Below are 17,795 nucleotides of genomic sequence, written 5' to 3'. Positions count from 1 at the left end.
ATATACATTTCCATTGATATTTGAATTTAGCGCGATTTGTTCAGGTCAAATCACTAGGAGCGCCACCGTCGAATTGTCTCCCATTTTAGCAAGGCGAAATCCGTAAGTGTCGTGTATTGTCTCTACTGTATTTGGTGTAACAGAGTGACAACCGCAGTGATCAAATCCATACTCGAAGTACCGAGTAAATCATCAGAAAAGCTTTCATCCTAAACCTTATTCTTTTTCTTTTACTTGCTCGGAAAAGCTTGAATATATTTAAATAATAAAACAATTATTATGATTTAAAAGAGGAAATGAAATTAAGTCACCATAAGCTTATACAGACACTTCGTATATAATAGTTAGTTGGGAGCTCCGCAACGTAAATATATTTTTACTAACATGGAACTTTAAATAACTGCATTAAAGGAAACATTAATATATTTCATACCATTCGAATTGAAATCCCAAAACTATGAGTATTACATAAAAGTATTACATAGATATGATGAAGACCAAATTTTTTTATTCTTAAAATTTTTAAGCTCGAAAAGTCCGAAATATCAGCTGTAGAATTTCTCACATATCGTAGCGTTTAGTAGTGTTCATGTCTCTTAACACAAATAAATAGCAGCTTTCGATGGGCTATGTTAACCAGTATAGATATGCTTGAAGCTACTTACAAGGTCAGACGCAAGAAGAAATGAAATCATTTTTTAAAAAGAAAACAAACTAGATCTTCGGGACCATCATCCGGGATCCAATCCCACTATCATTTTCCTTCTCTTGACGGATAATTTATCCTAAAATCAGGACCAGGAGCGTAGTTTTCAAGGCGTCTTCTTCCAATTCAGCAACAAGAATCAAAAACAACTGCTATCGATTTAAATATTGACAAGCCACGGGCACCGGCCTAGCAAGGTTAACTTCTCCCGGCCAGATAGCAGCACCGCTTGGCCACCTCGTGCGACTAGTTCCAACTCGACCGCCAGATGGCTCACCATTACCAAAGGAGAGAAACTTCAAAGAATCTTGATGTTTGAATTCACCGTGAGGCTGACAGTAAAGGAACGCATGAATGAAATGCTGAACAGATCGTACCATAGCGAGTAATAATTTTAAATCATTACAACACGATGGGGAGCCGGGCAGCAAAAAGTTGATGAAATAGATTAGTACGAAAATTTCAATGTAATTATGTATGTGTGCACCAGGTTTAATGTAGCAAAAGGGGATAGGTTAGTTTTGATATTTAATTTCAATAGATGTAGCTTTTGTTTGGAAGGACTACGTCCTGTTAAAGTAAAAGTTAGGAAGCTTGTAAATGTAAATATAATTTTTACGTAAATGTGGACCGAATGCAGGAGGTCACCGCTTGCTTTCATTTCATTTTATTCAGATTTTTATCTGAGTGTTGAACGTCATTTCTTTTTACGAGTCAATATCTTGTTTTAGCCTTATATATATTTATTTGTTTTTCTTTGATGTTTGAGATGCAGACGGGGCTTATATGTAAATGTATATAAGGATTTAAGTTAAGGTCAGGAAGGACTAGATTAAAGTATTAATGGGAGCTCAAAGTGTACGCAAACATGCCGTCACATTTTCTGGGATGTATTGCATGATGTGTGAATGAGATCGACTGAGATGGTGCAGTTTGGATCCACAAATTTTGGTAGCGTCATCTTCATGATTATTTAAATATCAAGATGAGTGTAAAGTAGTGAATGATTGACGTGTTCCTCGAACGCAGTTACGTATTCCAAGTTCCGAATATTTAGAATCAATTGTTTGTAAATTTATTATGACCATTGATGCGAGTTTCTTGAGTTGAATAGTGAGAATTTCAGTAACTTTCAGATGTTCGGATATGATCGATTGTCTATGTGGCAATTTCTTAGTTTCAAGTTATGGTATTATTACAGAGTTTGCCACTTTATTATTCAAGTTTAACTTTACGAGCGCAAGTGCTTTGATTTGTGACCAGCGCGGCCTTGTTTCTTTTCATGCAAGTGTATGTTAGACTACGTCATTTATATTTGTATCAGTTTTTGGCAACTTTAGGACATATGATATGTTGTGTGATTATGAGTAAAAGGACGCGTTCCTAATTTAAAATGTCTGCATTTTCATGATTGTGGGACTTTCCTCGTGTAGACTGTTGAACTGCGTTTGTAAAGGGTTGGACCCTGTGTTTTTATCTTTGGTGCATTATTTTGGGAGACTGAATCTCCGCTTTGAGTCATTCCACCTTGTGTTGGCGAGGGTGATATATGTGTCTACCGAGGAGAGTTTTATTTTAACGGCCTATACTTCGTGATGATTTTACTGGTTTTTGTCTATGTCACTAAGGTTTATGCAGTAGACGAGATTTTAATATCGCGACGTTTGTTTGGATTTTCTTTTATGACATAACTGCGTTGAGCAACATTTGCCTCATGTAATATTTTTCAGGGACCAACGTTGAATTATGTGTTGAAATTTAAAGCGTACTCTGGTATTTTTATGAATTTGTGTCATGTAATTTATTTCAGAAATCCACGTTGATTTGTGCGTGTCGTTATAATGTCCATCAGTGGATTGATTTTGTGTCATGTAATTTATTTCAGGAACTTGCGTTGAATGGGAAGTGTTGCTTAAAGTGTACATTTGTTTCCTTATATTTTCCATCGAGACTTTGAGTGAATGAGAGTTGCGTAAAAGCAGCATGCTTTTCTTGGTGAGCCATGGAATATATGACATAATGTTTTTGTTTCTTTGAATGTGTATACTTGCCATTTATGTGTTTTTGTGCGTGGTTCCGATACACAGTGTTTGTTGTGCTCATGAGGTGTATATATTTGTGCGTAGGATGTTTTACCACTCAGCGTGTTACATATATATTGTACAGTTAGATTAGTTTTTGTCTCCCTTTTGCGTATTAAATCACGTTATTTCCTAAGGTTAGGGACCCCCACTGCAATGTCAAGTGTGCAGGAAAGGGGAACGTACTCATCTACAGTTGAAAGTGTTAACAAAAAGAAAGTCAAGAGAGTGGTGCGAGCACGCTAGCCAAAGTGTAAAATAAATAAATTTCAAGAATATTTCCTTTGTTATGTTAAGTGTGTGTGTCGGCATACACTGGTATATTTGTACGATTTTATTTTTGATTCTCAAGATGGACTTAATCAAGTTGAGATAATAATTCTGAGTCTTGTAATTTTTATCATTTTCATACAATTTTTTGCTTTTTATCATATGTTTTCTTGTTTATTTTGTATAAACACATATTTTCCTCTAAACTGACGTCATGCTTCGCCTTGCTTTATTTATTGCTTTTAGTTGACCTCACCGTGTCCATATTAGTTATATGTTCCCCATCAAAATCCAGGGTGTATATACTTTTGAATGTATTATTTTATCACAGTTTGGACTGTGCACGCCTGGGAGCGTCTCACTAGTCTGGGGCAAATTACCTTAATGGTAGAAACGGGGACAATACCTACAACAAAAGTGTTTATTTTAAAACCTCAAAATACAACACTACAACACAGTAGTCAACCCGTAATGCCTACACGCTAGTGTATTTATAGTACTGAATTATAAGCTGAATAAATTAGAAGTACTGGAAAGAAAAATTACACGGAAAATACTCGGACCGCTAAGATATACAGAAATCTGGAGATCAAGAAATATTGATGAAATATAACGGAACGTAGAAACATAACAGAAAACAATGCGGAAGAGGCGATTGATAATTTTTGGACATTTATATAGAATGAATGATAACAGATTAACAAAACAGATCTTGAAATATCTTTGGAACAAGAAGTCAACATCAGAGTAAAGAAAGATTTGCAAAGAAACAATATAACAGCAGAAGCAGCAGCAGAGAGAGAAAGGGATATTCTTAGAAATAAATTGCTAAAAATGGAAGGATTCCAAGGTCGAGAGGGAATTAAAACAGGCTCAAAATGGTCCGAGGAGAGGAAAAGGAGGCATAGTTATTAGATGAAGGAGTATTGGAGGAAGAAGAAGGAACAACAAAGGATTAAGCATTGAAATTGTCACGTGGTCCTAGAAGACCCTAACGGAAAAAAAGAATATTAATAACAATAATAATATGTAAGCCTGTGTTGAATCCTCACCCCATAGTGCTGGTGTGGTGCCCGACAGTTCCATCATCAGCTGTCTTATATGGCCTATGCTCCTTGAAAACCAAACCCAATGTGTGAGACTCTCGTCAAGAAATGTCTAGGCTCACAGGTTTTCCTTTCCCTTGTCTGAACAGTGCACACTTTTTCCACAAAGTCATGTGACGGAATGTATATTATAATATATGCACACCTTGTATAGTGTGATTCACAAGAGGAAAAATACTTATCATGGCATTATACAGAAAAATTTAATACATGCTCGGTTCCATAAAGTTGCGGAATTTACTATTTGCTTCGTGAATATCTCTCCCTACGTGCTACAAAACCCTGAGAACTACCGTGTAATAATATTCCATCACATCCCATCCTTCCTTTATTGGTCCGTAAAGAACCTAACACCAATGTCGAAGTTATCCTATTAAAATGGTCTCGTTTTCCAAGACATGCACTCTACCGAACATGTTTTGGATGGATACAACACTTTTGGACATCCTGACAGCTCAGATAATGTGTAAAAGCTAAACAGAATCGGCATCGGAGTGTAGAACAAATTGAACCAACTGTGGTTTGGTGGGCTGGGGAATGGTGTGTAAAGAATGATTTAGTATACGTCATTGCCAGGGAACAAGTTGTCACATATTTAAGTTTCTGAGTACAGTACACAAGTACTAAACGAACGCCCCGTTCTTGAACTATCATTCGTCCATTTGTCTGTTGGTGAGCGGTAAGTATTGAAGATACGTTACACTGACATGTTTTCCGTCTAATTCCGTGTGAAATGTCATAATCTCTTCAGTAAGTAGGTGTTGTTAAACCTGTTTAATGTGAGTGTTTTTAACCACGTTTCGAAGATAAGATGTAGCTGAATTGCAAGGGTAGTATATCTGAGTACGAGAGTAGTTATTGTTATTGTTGTTGCTGTTGTCTTTGTTGTCGTTGACGTGTTACGTTCATATAGGGTCTTGTGGCCTCTTAGCCAACATCTTCATACTCTTAGCGAGTGAGAGGCTGTATGATAACCTGTGCGACTATAATGTATACATTTTTATACGTATTTGTCATAAGGTACGGTTAGAGTTGAGAAAGAAGCGGGCATTATCTGTAAGTTTGTACGTACGAGATAGCTGGATGACATCGTTATTGGCTTCTCACCAAAGTGGCCATGGTTTGAATCGCTTTCGGATTCCTCGTAAACTTGGAAATCTCGTGGCTATAATTAAATAACCATCAGTAAGGCAGAAAATGCAAGTTTTCTTTCACTTCTATTTACATTAAAATTATTTTCGTGAATCTCGTCATTTGCAGTCGACGAGTCGTGCGCTCCTACTCGCAATAGACCACTTGTTATCACAAATATCAGCGATTAAATTGCTCTATGATAATCCTACAAGTAATTAACAATATACAACCTGATGTAACGAATTCTTAACAGGAATGAGTTGAGAATGATGCGTACTCTCAGGAATCGAATCTGAAGCCCCTCGATTGCAAGACATATGTGATTCAATTTCACAAAAAGCCGATAATGGTAATGTTGGTAATGGCGAGGTAGGCAGGCAGTGACTTGTGCTCTAGGCTTTCAAGACTTTACAGTTGTTATAGTGATGTTTGACTGAAAAGGATGAAATTATTTGAAACTGTAAGTACTCATGTTTAAACTGACATAAAATATTTCAATTGTAGCTCAACTAAGTGCTGTAAATCAGTTTTTAAACTGTAGTGAGATTCAGTGCAATCTATAACAGTGTTTACAAAGTTGCTACCAACATAGAGTGTTGACATTTCTGTGGTGTCAAGTGAACTATCGATTGTTACAAACTGCTTCCAACTTCAATATTCAATGTTTCCAAGGAGTAAAAGTGTATTGTATTGAATCCATTGCAAGGAGTACTGCCAACATTACGAAAGTATATCTGTACAGAGCACAAGTATTTCCTGTTGTGAAATGGGTGTGTGCGGAAATTGTTCAAAAGCTGTGGCACGTCAGGATGTAAATTCAGTGCAAGTTATGCAGTAATCTATTTCATAGTGCATGTGTAAATCGTACGGAAGAGTACGTGAAAAACTTGCGATCCAATGATGAGATGTGGTTATGCAGTAATTGTGAGAAAACTCCCTGTAGTAATGTGAGTGATCAGGAGGGCAGTAAAGTTGTAGAAAATATACCGACTATAAGCGAGATGTATCGACTTCTGCTTTCAATTAGTAAAGAAGTTAAAGAATCGTGTAAGAATCTTGAGGTAGAGCTCGGTAAATCACTGAACTTGGTTCATAAGTAACTGGAGGAAAACTTTATTTTACTCAAGAGTCATGGAGAAGAACTGAAATCATGTAAGGAAGTTATTGAGAGCCTTAAATCAGAGAACTGTGCATTGAAGAACAAGATCAGCAACTTACAGCAACAAATAGATGACCTAGACCAATATGGAAGGCGGAATACACTGGAAATACATGGGATTCCTGAAACGCCAAATGAAGATGTGATCTCCTTAGTGAAAAATGTAGGTCGGGCATTAGATGTTACTGTGACTGATAATATGATTGACACATGTCATAGGTTAAAAAAGCCAGTAAGTCAACCTCACGCAGGAGTTATCGTGAAATTTGTTAGAAGATTTGACAGGGATATGTTTTTCCAGAGGCGTAAGATTAAACGTAACTTGAGCTGTGCTGACATTGGACTTACCTCTGGGGGGAGCCTATCTATGTCAACCAAAATCTCACTTTAAACAGAAGGATTATTTTCAGTGAAGCGAGAATGGTGAAATGGGAGAGAGATTTTGCATATTTATGGGTGGATAATGAGGAAATATTAAATTTAGGAAGAAAGCAAGTGACACTTATGTATATACTCTTAGAACGATTGATGATGTTAAGAATTTGGCATGATATAGATGGCTGCAAGGGATAAATTGTTATCATTTGACTATCAGAATGTTGTAGGGCTGAACACCAAAATAAGTGACATATACACAAGTGTCCTTGCTAGTAATTATGACGTGATCATGGTTACAGAGCCATGGTTGACGAAGAGCGTACATAATGAAGAAATATTTGATATAAGATATAATGCTTTTCGGCGGGATCGTGTTCATAAGAAGGATGATGTTGTTTTGATAGCTGTTGCCAATACTTCTAAATCTGTTCTTGTAGAACTTGATGTAGAGAACATCGAATGTGTCTGTGTTAAATTTATTTTAGGTGAAAAGGTATATCTCGTGGTAACTGTTTACTTTCCACCAAGCTCTGATTTAGAAACTTATAATAATTTTTTTGCTGTACTTGAAAACATCGAATTCATACAACATTATAATGTTATTATAACGGGTGATTTTAACTTACCTTTGATCAATGATGGTAACTGTAATTTACTTAACTGTGGACCAAAATACCTTGCTCTGGCTAATTTTATTGCTTTACTCAATCTGAATTCGTTAAATAACGTAAAAAATTCCAGTGGTAAAACACTTGATTTAGTTCTGTCCAACTATGTAGGAAATATTAATGTATTCAGAACAGATTACCCGCTTGTGCCTGAGGATTCTAATAATCCTGCTTTATATTTCGAACTGGTTGCTAACATTGAGCGAGTAAAAATATTACCTGTCAGCAATTTCAGAAGGCCGATTTTTATGAGTTGCATGCATCCTTACAAAAATATGACTGGAATCAGTTACTATTGAGTAAAGACCCTAATAATGCAGTAAGGTATTTTTATGAAGTCCTTAATAACCTTTTCACAAAATATGTTCCTAAAAACAGTGAATAAGAAAAGAATGTACCCTTGTTGGTTTACATTAGATATAATTAAAATGTTGAAATTAAAGGAGATTCACAGGAAGCACATGAAGCATTCTGAATACAGTGCTCATATGTACAAACAATTAAGAAAACAAACGAAGACACTTATTGCAAGGGCATATAAATCGTATATTTTACAGTCACAGGATAATATAAAAATGATCCGAAAACGTTTTGGGGTTTCATAAAAAGTAAACGAAATAATAGTTTTTTCAAACAGTGTATGACATATGGTCGAAATAATAATGATAATATGTGCTCCAGCGAAGCTCTTTGAACAAATACTCTATGTTAGAATATTTAATCATATCAAACCATACGTATCAGAATTTCAGCATGGGTTTTATCCCAAGCGTTCTACTACGACTAATCTTATGAACTTTATTCAGGATATTTCTGATTCAATGAATGAAGGGCTTCCTATCGATGCAGTTTATACTGATTTCGCAAAAGCTTTTGATAAAATTGATCATGGTATACTTTTGAGTAAATTATCATTATTTGGTTTATCTTCTGAGTTTCTGAAATTAATGTCTTCATATTTATTAGAAAACAGTTTGTATCCTACGCACAAAATACTTCATTCCAGTTCAAAGTTAATTCTGGAGTCCCTCAGGGCTCAAACCTTGGTCCATTGTTCTTTTTATTATTTATAAATGACTTACCGAAAGTAATAAAATATTCAAAATGCTTACTGTTTGCTGACGACCTAAAGATTTACAAGCAAATTACCGGGTATGATGATGCTATGGAATTGCAAGCCGATCTGAACAACTGTTACAAATGGTGTGTTGCAAACAGGCTTTTTTCAATATTAAAAAGTGTTTTGTGATCACATTTTCTCGTAATAAGAATGTGACTGTGCATAACTACAGTATAAATGGTGAGATCTTGCAGAGGTGTAATTCAGTAAATGATCTGGGTGTTATGCTTGATTCAAAACTTTCATTCAACAGTCATATTCACAAAATTACAAATGATGGATTTAAAAAATTAGGGTTTATTATTAGAAATACTCGTGAACTTAGGGATGAATATACTTTTAAAATCTTATTCAGTCATCTTGTTTGAAGTAAACTTGAATATGAATGTGTAGTGTGGGCTCCTCAGTACATGTGTACAATTAACGAAATAGAAAAAAATAGAAAACAAATTTTTGAGATATTTATATTTTAAAAATATAACCGATCATCATATCATCAAAGAGTTTCTTGTAGAACTCTATTAAATGAATTTGGTTTAATGCAGCTCAGTACACGTAGAATATTAGCTCAACAGATATTTCTTTACAAGACAGTTAATAGAATATTAGACAACCAAGAGTTTCTTAAAAGATTCAACTTCAATACCAAGAGGGTAACTCTTCGTTTGAGACAAATATTTTACTGCCCTTTCTCAAGCACCTCACATCATAAAAATTCACCTGTTGTAAAAATGTGTGAAGTATATAACAGAATATCTTCAGACAGCAGACAAATATATTTTGCTTTATCACTTTCTTTATTTTCAAAAATGTTAAAACAATATTTATATTATAATGAATAATTTAATGGAGAAAATTAATTCAGCACTGAAAAATGACGTATGTATTGCCACTATTATTTTTCCAATGTATATGTGTTTGTGTATTTGCTATTCTTATGAATATTTTTCTTTTTTCCATGCTTATTTGTTTTATCTTCTTTAAATTTAATATTTTATATGTTTGTATGTTTTATTGAAAATGTGTTTAAATTATTCTTAATTTAGTCATGGCAATCTTGGTTTCTTATTGTTATATATTATTTTGTACATATAGGTACCATTTATATATTGAATGTATTTTGTACCAACCGTTGTAATTGGGGATATACCCTGTTATGGATGTATTAATAAATAAATAAATATGACCCAAAATGGAAACTGCGATGTATGGCGCACTGGGCATACGAATAAGTTGCTCTTCCCACTCTTCTGCTTTCGTCTGCTTTCCGATGCACCTCACTTTTACGGTAGGCCCTACCACTGGGGTAATGCATGAGCTTAAGTTGAGCAGAGGTGAAGCCTCGTGGGAATGCGAAAGGAGGAACACGTAAGTTACACGCTCTGTGCATTCATTACGGTATGTAACCACAACAGAAACATGGTTAGTGGTTATTTTAGAGAAACATACATGGCGTAAAAGCAATACAAATTGATTTGAAAGATTATCAACATGTACATTGTCACAAGAGTCCGAACCACGCACTTCAAAGTCGGTGTTCGAACTGGCCCTCTATAGAAGAGATCGTGCTGCCGACTGCCATGACACTTCAGGAATATACGTGGTAGTTGATGGTCTGGATGCACTGTTATGAAGATGGCTGCTGTACTAAGAATGGAAGGGAAACTGACCGTTGCCGGGCGCTTGTGCCTGTACACCATTCGCCGTCTTTCGTCACTAACACAGTGACTGTGTCGAAGGAAAATTTTGAGGTACACAATCGCCACTTTGCCGCCTGTGAAGAAATACAATTGCACAACGTAAATCAATCCCCTGGGCAAGGCGAAAGTAGTAAAGTTCGCCTAGTCTCAGAGCTCGACGGGAGAATGGCCACTCCCCAGTCATAGGGTAATCCGCTTGAAAAATAGTCCCTCTCCTATGACAGGAGTGGTAGCTGCTACTTCAAGGTGACTGCAGTATACTATGTTTGTTTTCTTTTAGCCTCAGTAGAATTCTCCGGATATTAACTATATCAGCGCGATACATCCGTCCATTGAAACACTTTGAATATGTGTACCCATTTAACGAAGGGGAGTATAAATGACCAATTTGTTGAAAATAATCGTATTTTTTGATTTTTTTATGCCAAAACATTACTTGGAATTTGCTGATCAATTTGGTGTATGATTTATTAAATTTGCTTGATTAGAAGTATATTTAATTTAATTTAACTTAATTAGTTGCGCAGGGCATTTTCAGGATTTCATAAACCATTTTTCAGTAAACACTTAATAACTCAAGAACCATACGGTCTAGAAGGCTGTGGTTTGATTTAAATTATAGTGGGAACATTTCTGCGTAAGTTGGTGGGATTGGCATAACATTTGCATTTATTGTTTACGTGTGCGCGCAATATTCTTGGTATAACGTGCATATTTTTTCATTCTTTGTACATTTATGCTAGCGTGTTATTGATCTTGAGTACATTTGATCATGACAAGACCAAAAGGGGTCGTATGTTAGACAATCCCATCAATAAACTATCAGATTACTATGCTCAGGCGATCAGAAGCAATTAAAATAATCTAGATGATATGAAAAAGGCTGTGTGGGCAACATTTTTCCACAAAATATCAACAGATGACAATCCAATCCACAACCTTCATTCTGGCGAGTGCTGTAAATACAAAAGATAAGTTAACCCGTATGAACTCTATACTTGAGGCTGTTATGTTGGCTATAAAGCCAGTTAATAGAGACTTGGAAAATCCAGATCTACTGAAGAAATGTCTGAAAAAAAGAGTTTTTCAGAAACTGCAATAAAAAATTAATTTTGATTGTAACTCACTTTCCAATAGCAACCTGAGTAAAAAAACGGCAGTGTAGTATAGTGTGGACAAGGGTACCTAAAAATGTATTTGTGGGGTAGCATACATTGAAGATTGGTATGTATGTTACTGTCATCACATTTAATGATGGCAGTACTGGTAGACTGAAAGTCTTGGAGGAGCTGGGTGTGAAGAGTGGTTGGTATACATGAGCCATACTGAAAGAACTGGACAAGGAGCGAGTCGACAAGGCAGAGCTACAGGCCCAAAAAGTGTCCAAGGAGGCAAGAACTTTGAGGAGGAAGAAGAGGATACACTCGGACAATGTAGGAGATGATAAAGACTACACTGCCGGTGATTTTTTACTCTTGTTGCTATTGAAAAGTGAGTTACAATCAAAATTAATTTTTAATTGCAATTTCTGAAAAACTCTTTTTTTTCAGACAAATGGCCCGTTATCTCCGGATCAGTAGAAGATAAAGCCTTGATATTTTCACTGTTCATGTATAATATCCTAGTAATACCACACCTCCAGAATGGTAGAGATAGATTGTACATTTGAAGAAAAATTTAAATATTTTTACAAAAAAGTTGTAAAAATACACAGATTTTTTATCCCAACTCCTAGAAAATGTACTTCAATGAAACTAGAGAAATAAGTACATAAAGCATGTATAAATAATCTGTAAAAGTTTCATTACCTTTCATGAAGTAGTTCTTGAGAAAATGGGTCATGAAATAAGCAAATTTAACATTAGCGAGATAGGCCATTCATACTCACCTTAACGAAGTTGATAGCAGATAATAACATTTCGTAAAGTGAATGTATATTTCAAGGATTACTTTAAAGTAGGACTCATGCAGTAGCATAGCCAGGTTTGGCCGATGGCGGTGGGGTTATAGTTTAAAAAATTATGATAGAACATAATGAAAGTGTTTGTGCGTGTCTGGTGAGCGCATGCATGACAGTCAGAGGGACACTGATACAAGTGAATTATGTTCATATTCAGATTGTAATACAGGACAAAATCTTACATTAAAATACAGAACGATAACAAAATGATCAAGGTCAACAATTTTACAGCGAATGATATGTTCTGTTCACAATCTAACATCCAACATTCTAGGCTTCTTAGAAAATAGATTCAGCAGAGCTGTTGATTTTACAATTATGTCTCTGTGAATGTTTTTTAGTTTATTGTTTATTGTCGGTTTCTGTTTACTTTACTTAAATAAAAATTCCATTGGGGGAGTCTAACCCCCCGCCCCCCAGCCTGGCTACGCCCCTTCGTTCAAGTGTTTGTTAACCCTGTTTGTGTCGAGTCTCTTTACCCTCTCCTATGTATCAGATAATGTCTGAACCATGGGAGGCCGCTTATTCTCGATATACAGGGTGTAACAAGAATGTACGCACAGATTGCAGGGCACGTTTCTCACACGTAGACGAAGAAATAATGTTTTATGAACATAGGTCCGGAAACGCTTTGTTTCTATGTTACACCTCATTTTCCTTAACTCATTAATCATGGGAAACATGCACTCTTGGTCTCGTCTGGTAACGGTGTCATTATCGTAGGTGCACTGCCAGTGTTTTGTTTTACATGTCCCTGTTGCCATGCAACTTACGTCATTGCTTATTTATAGGTAACGTCAACGGTTTCAGTGATCAGTACCACCTTGATAAGCATGTATCAAAGCTCACGGAGGGCGTATTGAACATCTCCTGTGCATGTGGTATGCTGGTACGTTCTGTTCTTGTGTGTTTCCCATGATTAATGAGTTGGAAACAGTGTGGTGTAACACGGAAAGAAAGCGTTTCCGGACCCATGTTCATATAACATAATTTCTTCATCTATGCATAAGGAATGTGTCCTACAATTTGTGTCGTACATTTTTGTTACAACCTGTATATCTGGCGAGTGGTATCCAATCTGGAGCTCAAAATGGATTGCAATGTGCGCTGCCGTAGCCAATGCGTAATGCTTTGTGGAGGTAATCACGGGTATAAATAACACTGGCGTTAGTTCAAGGTATTGCCAGTTGATATTCAATTATCTTAAATGCTGTCTCTGAATACGCACCTTAAGAAGTATAGCCTATTTACGCTTCAGTAATATTCAAGCTATACTGTGTCTCCGTTTATTACGATTAATCATTCATTTTATACATTATTATACACTATTTATTACACATCGGTGCCTATTCTACAGTCGTTGTCCGTATGAGGTAGGCCAATATGGCATTCTATGCTACATCTATGATGGGAGAGAGAGAAATAGGATGTTCTCCGCGTAGGGGTGAGTGAGCGATTAAAACAAGCCGGCAACCTCACACTGCTACTCGTATGTCAATGCGTGTGACCTAAATAGTTTCCCGTCTGGAAAGTACTAAAACGGTGATTCTTCCATCTACCCGGGCGGAAAGAGATTTATCTGATCCTCAAATTCTTCAAATTCTTCTTCAGCATAGTACTGTAGATAGTTGTCATGTAACATCACTTCAAAATGTATGGTTTATACTTCGGAATAAAATTGTGTGTCTTCATGACCTTAATTATGGTTCAGCTCTGGCATTTGGCTGCTGTTTCCTTGATGGTAACAATTCTCTGAACAGAATTCTATAATCAAGTCGTTTGCTTAAGACAGTCCTTGCCTTGTGTGAATAGTCTTTGAATAGCAGTTCTACATGCTTTTGTTTCTTTGTTGCCTTCCTGTTTTCTTTATCTGCGATAATGCCAGCTCTATTGATAATGTCCTGGACATTCCCTTCTTAAGTTTACTCTAAGTACAAGGTCCGTCAGTCTTCAGGCCACGAGGCTATTGGATAGAGATCATACACGTAGTAAGAACACGGCCTGCCGTAAGTCCCCAAAAATTAATTTAGAACATCAGCAGCACGGCTTTAGCCGAGGAAGTCGTATTTTAGAAGATAGAACAATCCATGGCGCTCTATTCTTGTACGTACGACTAAGATTGGCCCACTGACTCACTGACGAAGTCGAGTACGATGATGATGATTATTATTATCATTATTATTAGGGCCTATAACTTTCTGAGGTTGAGAAGGAGGTTAACAAATAAATCCGGCAAATGGCAAGAAAGAAGTCCAGCTCCTTGGCCGAATGACCAGCGTTGTGGCCATCGGTTCAGTGGGTCCTGGGTTCCATTCTCGACCAGGCCGAGGATTTTAGCCACATCAGGTTAAATGCTCTGGCACGGGGACTGGGTGTTTGTGTTTGATTAGTACACACCTCTTCATTTACACACAACACACCTCATTAACGTCTACCACAGAAACGTGCAAAGGTGATGACATCCCTCCACACAGGATTGGCGCCAGGAATTACATCAGGCTGTGAAACTGGACTGACTCCACATGTAGTGGTAACCCGAAGTAACTCTATTTTCCTGAACTAAACGCACAAATATCGCCGGGAAAGATGAAGAAAAATAATATGTTAACAACGATAAGGGATATTCAATGTAATGCAATGTTGTTTTCTTGATGGTAACTATTCTCTGAACAGAATTCTACAATCTAGTGGTTTCCTTAAGACAGTTCTTGTTTCGTGTAAATCGTCTTTCAATAGCAGTTCTGTATAAATTGTTTTCAGAATCACCTGCATTTCATCTTGAGCGTTCTTACATAAACTGTAGAGTGTGAGTTACAAAGACTTAGAGGATATCGGACAATACTCAGTATCCCATTTCTTTCCTGTATTGGTCATATTCGTTCGAATTTCCTTTCCGTGTTGGCCAGGTTCCCCTTATTGCAGTTCGTATGATATAATTGTACTGCAAGAATGATTTTGAATTTAAGAAAATTGGTAATGCATTTGTTCAGTACATTTCCTGGTAAGAGGAACTTCCAGGACTGTGTAGATTTCAGATCGGCTGCTTCTATGGCCTCTTTTTTGAAACCATTCATAAGTAGGCGAGAGAATGTTCGTTTCTTGTTGCCCTCCGCATTTCATTTATGGACCTTTATAAAGGCTGTACATACGGCAGCGTGGTCCAAGTTGGAAAACAAAATCTGCTAGAAGTTTAAGGTCGCACTTGCATGCATTTATTCTTCGCTAAGGCTGGGAAGGTAACGGCCATTAATTATGGTTGAGCTCTGGCCTTTGGCTGCTGAACAACTGGGAGACCACAGAAACCCAAGTTCAGAACTCCCAACGATAGGTCTGGAACCCACCATCTCCGTAATGCAAGCTTACAGTTTAAGAGGTAGTGGTTTAGAAAGAAATGCCATTATCCACAGCATGAATATCAAATTATATTTGAATTTTATGACACCTCGAGAGACACTGAAGAGCCACTACTACCAAATATCTCCATTATTACTATCACAGGCGACACCTTAAGTGTAAATTCAAGGTCAGATGCTCTCAGTTTAGATCAACGATTCGTCAATCCATTGAAGATCGTTGTAGACTGTATGGCACCTAAAAAGTCCTACCTTTGGAACTGCTGTATAATGTTCTCCTTGACGATGACTTCCGTACTCGGACGTGCCATAGCTAGGATGTCATCTGTTACCCTGTAAGAGAAAGAACCAAATTAAATGTTTCATTTATCTGCAAAAAATCAGAATGGCCGTGCATAATAATCTAATATATCACAAGGTGTTCCATAATGCAATTCAATGTAATGTGGTTCCACGTCTACAGCATTCCTCTATGTAATTACACTGACTGACAGAGCAAATGCAACACCAAGAAGGAGTGGTCAGAACTTTATGCCAATTGCAGGGTAGACTGACGTCACTGAGGTATGCTCATGATGTGAAATGCGCCGCTGTGCTGCGCACGTAGCCAACGATAAATGGGACACGGCGTTGGCGAATGGCCCAATTCGTACCGTGATTTCTCAGCCGACAGTCATTGTAGAACGTGTTGTCGTGTGCCACAGGACACGTGTATAGCTAAGAATGCCAGGCCGCCGTCAACGGAGGCATTTCCAGCAGACAGACGACTTTACGAGGGGTATGGTGATCGGGCTGAGAAGGGCAGGTTGGTCGCTTCGTCAAATCGCAGCCGATACCCATATGGATGTGTCCACGGTGCAGCGCCTGTGGCGAAGATGGTTGGCGCAGGGACATGTGGCACGTGCGAGGGGTCCAGGCGCAGCCCGAGTGACGTCAGCACGCGAGGATCGGCGCATCCGCCGCCAAGCGGTGGCAGCCCCGCACGCCACGTCAACCGCCATTCTTCAGCATGTGCAAGACACCCTGGCTTTTCCAATATCCACCAGAACAATTTCCCGTCGATTGGTTGAAGGAGGCTTGCACTCCCGGCGTCCGCTCAGAAGACTACCATTGACTCCACAGCATAGACGTGCACGCCTGGCATGGTGCCGGGCTAGAGCGACTTGGATGAGGGAATGGCGGAACGTCGTGTTCTCCGATGAGTCACGCTTCTGTTCTGTCAGTGATAGTCACCGCAGACGAGTGTGGCGTCGGCGTGGAGAAAGGTCAAATCCGGCAGTAACTGTGGAGCGCCCTACCGCTAGACAACGCGGCATCATGGTTTGGGGCGCTATTGCGTATGATTCCACGTCACCTCTAGTGCGTATTCAAGGCACGTTAAATGCCCACCGCTACGTGCAGCATGTGCTGCGGCCGGTGGCACTCCCGTACCTTCAGGGGCTGCCCAATGCTCTGTTTCAGCAGGATAATGCCCGCCCACACACTGCTCGCATCTCCCAACAGGCTCTACGAGGTGTACAGATGCTTCCGTGGCCAGCGTACTCTCCGGATCTCTCACCAATCGAACACGTGTGGGATCTCATTGGACGCCGTCTGCAAACTCTGCCCCAGCCTCGCACGGACGACCAACTGTGGCAAATGGTTGACAGAGAATAGAGAACCATCCCTCAGGACACCATCCGCACTCTTATTGACTCTGTACCTCGACGTGTTTCTGCGTGCATCGCCGCTCGCGGTGGTCCTACATCCTACTGAGTCGATGCCGTGCGCATTGTGTAACCTGCATATCGGTTTGAAATAAACATCAATTATTCGTCCGTGCCGTCTCTGTTTTTTCCCCAACTTTCATCCCTTTCGAACTACTCCTTCTTGGTGTTGCATTTGCTCTGTCAGTCAGTGTATTTAGTGAACTGAAGTATCAGAGTTATAATCTCATTTTCAATTGCACGTAGAACTGACGCTGAATCTAGGAAGTAAATAAACGTGAAATATAAAGAAATGAAAGGTGAAAGGTCCAATACGTTGATGGTAGAGACGACCCTCGCACTATGTAGCGCTCGATTACTAAACAAAAATTACACCAGAAGTAGTAACATGCGGTAGTTTGTCTTGATAGATTTTATATTTATATTTTACTACAAGTATAAATGAAATGGACAC

The 17,795-nt window shown here is 38.1% G+C and overlaps 1 protein-coding gene across 1 annotated transcript in view; it reads right to left on the bottom strand.

Annotated features, from left to right (window-relative positions):
• LOC136862777 (protein tyrosine phosphatase domain-containing protein 1) overlaps positions 1 to 17,795 on the bottom strand; it is a 914,123-nt gene that overhangs the window by 439,156 nt on the left and 457,172 nt on the right. The window contains exon 3 of the mRNA XM_068226146.1: positions 15,888 to 15,968. Within this exon, the coding sequence (XP_068082247.1) occupies positions 15,888 to 15,968 (81 nt within the window). The remainder of the gene's footprint in view (positions 1 to 15,887; positions 15,969 to 17,795) is intronic.

This window comes from Anabrus simplex, chromosome 2 (genome assembly GCF_040414725.1).
Source record: "Anabrus simplex isolate iqAnaSimp1 chromosome 2, ASM4041472v1, whole genome shotgun sequence".
Lineage (NCBI taxonomy): Eukaryota > Metazoa > Arthropoda > Insecta > Orthoptera > Tettigoniidae > Anabrus > Anabrus simplex.
This window is presented reverse-complemented; position numbering and strand designations above follow the sequence as displayed.